Consider the following 9,964-nt stretch of genomic DNA (forward strand, 5'->3'; position numbering starts at 1 on the left):
GAAATGCAACATTTAGCACAGAAGTTCAAAGTAGTCTATTTTAGATACACAGCTTGAAATATCTAACATACGTTTAACTAAGAGCCAGTGGGGAAGTGTTAAGGGTATAATGTCTGAAGCCCATCACACAGGAACTTGGTAGTAAAGGAGACTATTACACAGAATGATTTGCATTTCTAGCTTTTCTGGTGGGACTCTTCAATAATATTAATCATCAGCTTCTTTGTCCCTTTCCCATCCATTGTCTTACAAAATATTTTTTTCCAGAAAGTAAGAAAATGCCAAAACTTGGTCAGGTACTGCTTTTTGACAGTCTGAAGAGTGCTGTGCAGAAATACCATTTGTGTCTAGTACTGAATCAAACTTGCTTCTTTTTTGTTTTGACATTGCTACTGTTGTGTCTTATACACTAGCAAAACAGCAGTAGGTATTCTGTGATTTTTGAGGGCTTTGAGCTTTGGGTAGTATGATAGTTGGCACAAAAATTATTTAAGAATTTTTTCATAGTCAGAGTGACAGCTGGATTAGCAACAGTCTTTCCTTTTCTGTGTTTGCTATTTTTGTGTTTTAAGATCTGCAAGCTCTTGTTTCTCAACATGAAGGTGCTATTTCAACAAATATTTATTTCCCACTGTAGCAAAGATTGAAGTATTTCATAATGCCAACCTTGACATCCATATTAGTGTTAACTGGAGTCAGTCTGATGTCCCTCTATACGTAAAGTGGATTGTATTTTCTTGTTCTCAGGTTTTTGTAACTGTTAAAAGATTTGGTCTTCTATTTCATACTGGTAGTAGGAACTCAAGTTTCCTACTGCTTTTAGTAACTTAGAATTGCTGAGAATCATCAGGCTGTCATCTCTTTCTAATGCTTAGAATTACACTTTTGCAGTAGGAACATCAGATGCCAAATTGCTGCTTTCTATTTAGTGCTTTTTTCCTTGCTTTACCGTGGGTGATGGTATTTTTGGGGTGCTGATCACAGCTACCTCCTTGCTCTGTGTGTGGATTCACCAGTACAGTCAAAGAACTGCAGGGAGCAAGCAGGCATTGATTATTTAATCTGCACTTTTGTCTGCCTGTGTTCAGCTGATTCCCTAATAAGAAACACCTATTGACTCTGGTAATGGTCAATCAAAGGCCTGCAGGGAAACAGGGATCATGCACTGTATTTCAGCACTGCGAGGGAGTCATATATAAGATATTGAGTTTATCATAGCTAAAAGAATATGGGAGTGATAAATCTTGCAAGCATTTACAAAAGGTGGTGGACTTGATTACACATATATACACACACACACACACATATTAAATTTTGCGGCTTTTTTAGGAATAGCCAACCAACTCACCTTCACCAAGGGATCTTATAGGGGTATAGATATTTAAAACTCATAAACTAAGCCATTTTCTAGAGCAAGGAAGCAGTAATGGTTGTTATTGTTGAGACTTGGTCTTCTGGTCTGTTCTAAAGACCACCAATGATGGCAATTCTGTAAATTACCAGGTATTACATTCCAATGCTTAGTTTGAGACCAATCTTTAGTTTGAGACCAGTTGTCCTACCCACCACAAATAAGATGAAAGTGTTGTTCTCTAGTTTGTTTACCCCCATTGTCTTCCCTTTCTGTGGTTAAAACATTCCTAGTCTTTGCTTTGAGTGCTCTATAGACCTCACTGCTTTACTATGGACCTGTCCAGTGGGATCGAATGCACCCTCAGCAAGTTAGTGGATGATGCCAAGCGGGGTGGTGCATTTGACATGCTGGAAGGAATAGATGCTGTCCAAAGAGACCTGTACAGGCTGGAGAGGTGGGCCCATGAAGTTCAACAAGGCCAAGTGCAAGGTCCTGCACCTGGGTAGGGGAATTGCAAGCACAAATACAGGCTGGGGTGTCAGTCGATGAAAAACTCAACATGAGCAGGCAATGTGCACTTGCAGCCCAGAAGACCAACCACATCCTGGGCTGCATCAAAAGAAGTGTGGCCAGCAAGGCAAGGGAGGTGATTCTGTCCCTCTACTCTGCTCTGGTGAGACCCCACCTGGAGTACTGTGTCCAGTTTTGGGGCCCCCAATATAGGAAGGACATTGAGCTGTTGGAGCAGGTCCAGAAGAGGGCCACAAAGATGATCAGAGGGCTGGAGCACCTCCTCTATGAGGACCAGCTGAGAGAGTTGGGGCTGGTCAGGCTGGAGAAGAGAAGGCTCTGGGGGGACCTTATTGTGACCTTCCAGTTCCTGAAGGGATCCTACAGGAAAGCTGGGTAGGGACCTTTTACAAGGGCAGGTAGCGATAAGACAAAAGAGGAGGGCTTTAAACTGGAAGAGGGTAGATTTAAACCAGATATTGTGAAGAAATTACTTGCTGTGAGGATGGTGAGACACTGGAACAGGTCGCCTGGGGAAGTTGTGGATGCTCCATCCCTGGAAGTGTTCAAGACCTGATTGGACACGGCTTTGACAAACTTAGTCTAGAGGGAGGTGTCCTTGCCCGTGGCAGGGGCGTTGAAATAGATGGTCTTTAAGGTCCCTTCAAACGCAAACTATTCTATGATTCTAGGATTCTCCAATATTTTCAGATTTTCTTCAGCATATTGCCTGACATTGGCTATATTAGTAGTAGCTTTTACTACTTAGTAGTAGCTTTCTACATAGTCCTCATCATTTGAGTTGGAGGACTGTTTCATGTTTTGCAGTCTGTATACCTGTGTAGGTATCTTAATGCCATAAACACCTATTTAAATTATAGGATGACATTTAGATTAAAGTTCATTTGGGGTTATAGGGTACCTTCATATGTAACTATTGAGAGATTTCTTTGTATTTATTAATAACAGTACTTTTGAGGAGGGGATGAATATAATAAATGTAAGAGCAATTTATGAGCCTGCTATAAAGTTACAATTTATTCTTTTTTTTGCAGGCTGCTGTAGTGCTCAAAACCTTGGGATATAAAATGCTAATTGTGTGCTTAGTTTTCCTGTATAGCACTGATCTGCTCCACCATCTCATGCCCATTTCTCACAAGATCGATGTTTTAGTACTTTTATGACTTTTCAGTTAAGAAATAAAAGGAAAGGTTTTTCTATCTGAATCAGAATGGAAATGAAAACATCCTTTAAGTGGCTTGTAAATAATATTGAGCTAATGTTTGTATTTGTAATTCTTTAGGTATGCCATCTCAGGAATACATTTGAAATTTGGTCTAAGAAATGGGGCTAAAGTAGGATACATTCTGTTGTTCATTTGGGCAAATGTAACTTATTGCTAGCTGTTGTGGATTGCAGGTTTTTTTGTTACTGTCCTTGACTAATCGAGTTGAGAGCAAGTTCTAGAGCTGATTGTTGTAATGCATGCTAGTACTTTTCTGTCTTTTACAAGATGAGTTAGTAATAAAATGTTTCCATCTCCAAAATATGATAACTTCTGACAAATAATACTTTTTTTACCTTCTTTTCAGATATTTTCCAATTTATCCCTGAATGAGCGTTGCCTTTCAGCATCATTAGTCTGTAAATATTGGCGTGACCTCTGTTTAGATTTTCAGTTTTGGAAGCAACTGGATCTCAGTAGTCGTCAACAGGTATGAAGGTATCATTGTGGAAAAATTGTGTTTTAGTGACTCAGACTTTGTTCTCAGAACTTGTACTCTTTGGGTAAACAAAAGAAACCCATTAAATGGTGATGTCTGTGCTTTCAGGGATTTTTTCTGCTAGAATCTGAAAATATCTGGACCACTAGATTAACTCCTTTGGATGTAGCTTCTTTTGACTGAGATCAGTTGTTACACAGTGTGAGGACAAGTGCTGTTTGAAATGGATTGCAGGTTACTTGTCTCAGGTCTGTGTCACGTAGTGGTAGTTCCATTCATGAGAACTATCAGACCTCATACTAATTGAAAGACATATATGTGCTTTTCTGAGGATGGTCTAGTTTCAAGAAAGGTCACCTAACTGGTGCTTGCTCTGTTTGTTCTAACAATTTTAAAAAAAATTTTCTTCAACTGATGTTGTTACTGAAATATCAGATCAACAACTTTCTAAGACCAATTTGTAGAAGTTAGAAAGCAAGACATTTAATTCAGTGGTGGGAGCAAAACATGAATCATTTCATAAAGCAAATGCTCAAAATATTAGTGGTTGGCAGTAGCTTGTATGTGCCTTACACGTACACATTCATGACATAAAAATTTACATATATATTACATTTCCAGAAAAAGTTTACGTATGCACATTTCCAGTAACTAATTAAAATATCTACAAACTAATTGTGAATGGTCTTCCAGTGGTCTGAGGAATAGTCACTTAAGCTGTGTCTTCATGGAGTCTCCTTATCTTTCAGGTTTCTGTGCTTTTGTTTTCAGAAAGCCTGACTCCTCAAGTTGGTCTGAGTAGGGTGATTCGTTAACTTTTTATCTATGCCTCCATCTCACAAGGCAAAGTCAGCAAAGAGGGCCTGAGACAGACTAAAATCCTGTAGTCCTTATGTAGCTTCTTGCTACCTAAAGTTAGTCAGTATACATGTATAAGAGTGTAAGAATATTTCTTGTATTATCCAGTCTATCAGGTTGCAATGTGGCTTCTATTGATCAAAAGACAGCTTGTGTCTTTTTAGGCTTTTAGCTGATCCTAGAATTTAGTAAGTCTGGGATTCATGGATTTCATCTTTGGGTGACTTTGTTTTCTTTGGTTACTGTTAGGTTTTTGTCTATTTTTTGGCTGGGTGGTAGTTGTTTGTTTAGGCGCTTTTGTGGGTTTTGGTGGGTTTTCTTTATTTGTTCATTTGGAGGGGAGTTGTTGGGTTTTTGTTTGTTAGTTTTTCCAATTTGTCATGTTTGCTAGGTAACACCTGCCTAATGAAATAGCAAGAAAAAGATTAGGCTTTTACTACTAATGGAAAACAGATTGAATGCAGCAGAAAAAGTGTTTCTCAACTGTGTAAGACAAAAACAGAAGGGATATGTGTTGCTCTTTTGCCTTTTCTAGGCATAAAGCTAAATCTCATCTATCCTAAGTGGTGGATAAATATTTCTTAATGGTTTTGTTAGAAAGACTTCCATCGTATGTGACCTCAGGTTTTTTGGAACCAAACTTTTAAAGTGAGAGAGTTCTATAAGTTGTGTCTTACCTGCTTTGATTTTGTTTGTTCTGTTTTAACTTACAAGCTTGAGCATGAAAAATATCTCATGTTTCTTACCTGATTTGTAGGACTAGCTCATCTTAAAATTATTGTCATGTTTGCTAAGTAAAGTGTGTGCAGGTACGAAGTAGATAGGATCTTTTTTTTCCAAAGGAACTCCAGGAAAATAGTATGTCTGATTTAACGGTCTTTTGTAGCCTAACACTTAAAATATACAAGCATTCTGTTTTAAAACTGAGCAAATTGCTTGAAAGAGTTCAACACAGAGCCACAAAGATGACAGAGGGAGTGGAGCATCTCCCTTATGAGGAGCGGCTGAGGGAGCTGGGTCTCTTCAGCTTGGAGAAGAGGAGACTGAGGGGGGACCTCATTGATATTTGTAAATTTGTAAAGGGCGAGTGTCAGGAGGAAGGAGCCAGGCTCCTCTCAGTGACAGCCAATGACAGGACAAGGGGCAATGGGTGCAAGCTGGAGCATAGGAGGTTCAATCTGAACATGAGGAAAACTTTTTTACTGTAAGAGTTATGGAGCACTGGACCAGGCTGCCCAGAGAGGTTGTGGAGTCTCCTTCTCTGGAGACATTCAAAACCCGCCTGGATGTGTTTCTGTGTGACCTACCCTAGGTGATCCTGCTCTGGCAGGGGGTTGGACTGGTTGATCTTTTGAGGTCCTTTCCAACTTGTAATATTCTGTGATTCTGTGAAATAACAGGAGGAAACTTCTCTCTTTTAATTAGTGCTTTTTTTTCTGTTACAGTGTTCTTTTCTTCTCATCCCTTTCTTTCGTGTTCCCAATTCATTCATGTTAGGTGGCTGTTTTCCATTGTTAAGAAGCCCAGTTTTATCTGCATCACTGTAGTATTTGTCTGCTGACATCTGGTTTTGGTTGATTACCAAAGCTTGAGTTCCATTTCAGAGACATATATACCCTTTTCTTCTCTGTAAATGCTACCTTAGGTTTGTAAGTAGAGTGCTGCTATAGAGGGGCAAGCAATTTTCTTCTAAAGGATGGAGAATTTTTTGCCTAAAATATGAAGAAGATCATTAACTGTTAATTCTTTACAAGTGTTGGAGCAGAATTCTTTAAACTGTGAAACTGTTTATACCAATATGCTCTTTTGGAAAAGAAATCTTTTAGCTTATGGAAATGCATCCTGAATATACTAGTTTTTGTGCTAATGAAATTAAAGATGTTTATGAAAAAAGTTATATTTGAATATTTGCATTTCTTTGCAGGTCACTGATGAACTGTTGGAAAAGATAGCATCAAGAAGCCAGAATATTACTGAAATCAATATTTCCGATTGCCGCAATGTATCTGATACAGGAGTATGCCTATTAGCAATTAAATGTCCTGGACTCCTAAGGTATACTGCCTACAGGTGTAAACAGCTTTCTGACACCTCTATAATTGCAGTTGCCTCTCAGTGTCCTCTTCTTCAGAAAGTGCATGTAGGCAATCAAGACAGACTCACTGATGAAGGTCTAAAGCAGGTAACCACCCATTCCACAAATTTCTTCTATAAATTTAGTGTCTTCCAACTTCTTACCAAGTGGAAAAAGGAACATGGAAGAAGGTATCCTCTTCTAGGATTTAATTAAAAACAGATGATGTTGTCTTCTTTAAAAATTGGTTTATGGACATATTTTCTTGGCTCAGTAAATACTGTTCTCTAGACACTGTACATACTTTCATACTTTTTTTCCTTTTATCCTTATAGAGAGACTAAGTTATCCCTCTTATAATGAAATCTCCAACTTGACATACAGTACTTACCCTCTGGCTGATTGAGTTTTCCTCATCTTAGTTGCTATTTGGAACCAGTGTTTAGATAATTGTTTAGTAACTCTTTTTTGAATCATGCAAGCCTAAGGTGACCAAGACTTTCATTTGTTAGGCATGCAGGAAGGTTTCATCAGCTCTCTCCCTTGTGTTAAAGGAGCATTTAGGGTAAGATGTGAAGTAGTTATGTTAAATTAAGTATGCTGTCAATTGTCTAGCATACCTAGGCATCGTTAGCTACTTATATATATGCCCAATAAATAGCTTAGTTCTTATGTGCTGCACTTAGCTCCATTTTGTTGACTGTAGTTAGCAACTTCATTTTGTTATGTATGTATTTATAAAGTTTCTTTTTTCTGGATGGTATATACAAAACCTGTAAAGAAAGATAATTTTTAAGGGGGAGTGGAGAAGCAGAAAGAAATCTTAATGCACAACTCTTCCATTCAGTCAAATTCTGATGTTTTCTTTCCTTTTTTCTTAAATACCTGCTTTGATTTCATTAATTGCAGCTGGGTTCAAAATGCAGAGAATTGAAAGACATTCATTTTGGGCAATGTTACAAGATCTCAGATGAAGGAATGATCATTATAGCTAAAGGCTGTCTGAAGTTGCAAAGAATATACATGCAAGAAAACAAATTAGTAAGTACATGTCATGTTCTTTTTTTCCCCACAGCATGTTCATTGTCAAAGCTTTCTCTTGCTTTGTGTCTGCTTAAAAGTTTCTTCCGAATAGCTGCTTTTTGTCAACGAATTGCTTAAAAATGTTCTCTAGCTGTGAAAATGTACATTCTACAGACATAGCTCAGAAGATAGCTCAAAGTACAGCTATTCCAGATACATACTGACCTTTGGTTTTGACATGACATTCCAGGAGTAATTGTCTGGGAGAAGACTGTATTGTGTAGGAAAATACTTAGTCCATATGGTATGTTTCTCTTCTTTATGTCAGTATATTTTTCTACAGTAAGAAGTTCAAACTTGTCTAAACTAAAAGATTTTTGAAGGTTAGGTTCCTGATGATGAATAATACAATCTGATAATCTTTTCTTGGAATGTGGCACTTTCCCATCAAGGTGCAGTAGAGTAGTACTCGGCTGTGCTAGTAGAAGGAAGTTGTTAAGGTGTAATAAAACTATTCTCTATCTTAGTTATAAACAGCCTCTGAAATGATGATTTCTAGTGTTGAAAGCCAGTATCTAGTGATGATGGTTGGACATGATTATCTTAAATGTAATTTCCAACCAAAATCATTCTAAGATCTACTAAATGGTACAGTAGAGCACTGGCTTTATTTTTTTTTTTCATTATTTTTTCTTGCAAGTAAGTAGAAAAATTTACTTTCAGTTGAATTCTTAACTAGCAGCTAATGTCAGGGTTATAACCCTTAGTTTGAAAACTGCTGAACTGAAACAAATAAGTTGTGTTTGTAAGAAAACAGCATATGTTGTACTCAGAGTAATTTGATTTTTGGCTTCAAATGAACAAATGGATACTAATGCCCAAGATGGCTCCTTTGAAAAAGGTTTCTATTTATAAAAAACAACAACAAAACAAACCACATTTATTGGTTTTGATCAGAATTGTAGGAATTTGAAAAGTAGGAGATAATGACCAAAATGGAGATCTCAAAATAGTTCAAATGAAGAAAAAAGAGTGTGTCCCTACCTTTGGTAACAAGATATTATATTGAGTACTGCCAAAATTAGTCTGTGTAATCTCTACATTAGTACATGAAAATATTTTAATTTTAAAAAAGCAAGATAAAAGAAAGTTCTGAGAAGCCTGGAAGGAAAATACACTCCTGCAAAAATTGACTGGAGAAAGGTAGGGAAATTCCAAGTTATTATTTATCCTTGAATGAAAAAGGATTTTTGTACGTGAAGATTATTGTATGTATAAATACCAACATAAATGTACGATCATCAAAAAATATATGAGTATAGTGTTGATTTGACCTTCCTTATACTGCTTACCATTGAAGTTTTTATTCTCTTTATAGTCTGAAATGTAATCTAAGAAGTTGACATTACAATTGTTAATGCTTAAAAGTTCTGCAATTTTATTGTCTGAAATGTCATCTAAGTTCTTAGTTGAAATGGGACATAGGAATTATCTTCTTGTTTGTAAGACAGTCAGGAAAGATATTCTTCACTTGCACATACTTTGTTTGCCTTCATTGTTAGAAATGCAACCTTAAATTTTCATTTGAAATAAGAAAAAAAAATGTATTCTTAAATGAATAGGAAACTTGTTTTGGTTATTTCATCACTTCTGAAAATTCGTCAGGTGACTTATCAAAACTAGCCATTTGCACAATTTTTTATGAATAAAGATTTTATTAATGTCTAATTTTATTTAAAGCTGCTGCCCAATCTTAATTTTTCAGGAAAAAATAAACTTGTGTCAAAGTTGGTTTAGTTTTATAAAGTCTGAATTCAGATCCTTAAATCTTGCTCTAGAAATGTAAACATGAAATAAGGTATAAAGCTGTTACGAACTCCAGGGTATAGAAAGCTTTCAATAAAATAACACTTGTATAATTCCACTAGTTGACAAAATTGTAGAAACTGACATGCCTTCCCCTTGCTAGGGGCAAGAGACTTTCTAATCTTGCTGGAAGTATAATTTTGTGTGATAAATCAAGATGACTTGTAAGAAGTTCTCCTGCAGTTGTAAAATAAAAATTTTCACCTTCCAAAATAATAACAAGGAATTGCTTAATGCTGCAGTTAGCTTAAAAGGGTGTAGTGACTGGTGGGAAATGATAATCCACTGTTTGATTTGTCAAATTTTGTGGGTTACTTTTGATTTTAAGACTGCTTTGTAAAGTAAAACCACTGTTAATATTTGCTGTGGCGTGTCTTACTTCCTACTCTTTTGGTGAAGAAGGTGGTTTGGGGAAAGGTATGTGTATATGTGTTTGTTTTCAAAACAAGTAAATGTTCATTCCCTGAAATCAAAATATTGTGTGGCAAGAATCATGTCTTTTTCAGGATTATGTGCAGGAATGAGCCGTCCCTGTGTGTCGGAAAATGAGCTGGC

The 9,964-nt window shown here is 36.8% G+C and overlaps 1 protein-coding gene across 1 annotated transcript; it reads left to right on the top strand.

Annotated features, from left to right (window-relative positions):
• Positions 1-1,683: 1,683 nt before the first annotated feature.
• FBXL17 (F-box and leucine-rich repeat protein 17) lies at positions 1,684-7,561 on the top strand (the record flags this gene model as incomplete). Its single annotated transcript, XM_010191941.1, has 5 exons — positions 1,684-1,808; positions 3,168-3,219; positions 3,457-3,579; positions 6,371-6,628; positions 7,430-7,561. Coding segments are annotated over exons 1-5 (690 nt in total), but the record flags the coding sequence as incomplete, so codon positions are not given.
• Positions 7,562-9,964: the final 2,403 nt, after the last annotated feature.

This window comes from Mesitornis unicolor, unplaced genomic scaffold, assembly GCF_000695765.1.
Source record: "Mesitornis unicolor isolate BGI_N332 unplaced genomic scaffold, ASM69576v1 scaffold23339, whole genome shotgun sequence".
Taxonomy (NCBI): Eukaryota; Metazoa; Chordata; class Aves; order Mesitornithiformes; family Mesitornithidae; genus Mesitornis; species Mesitornis unicolor.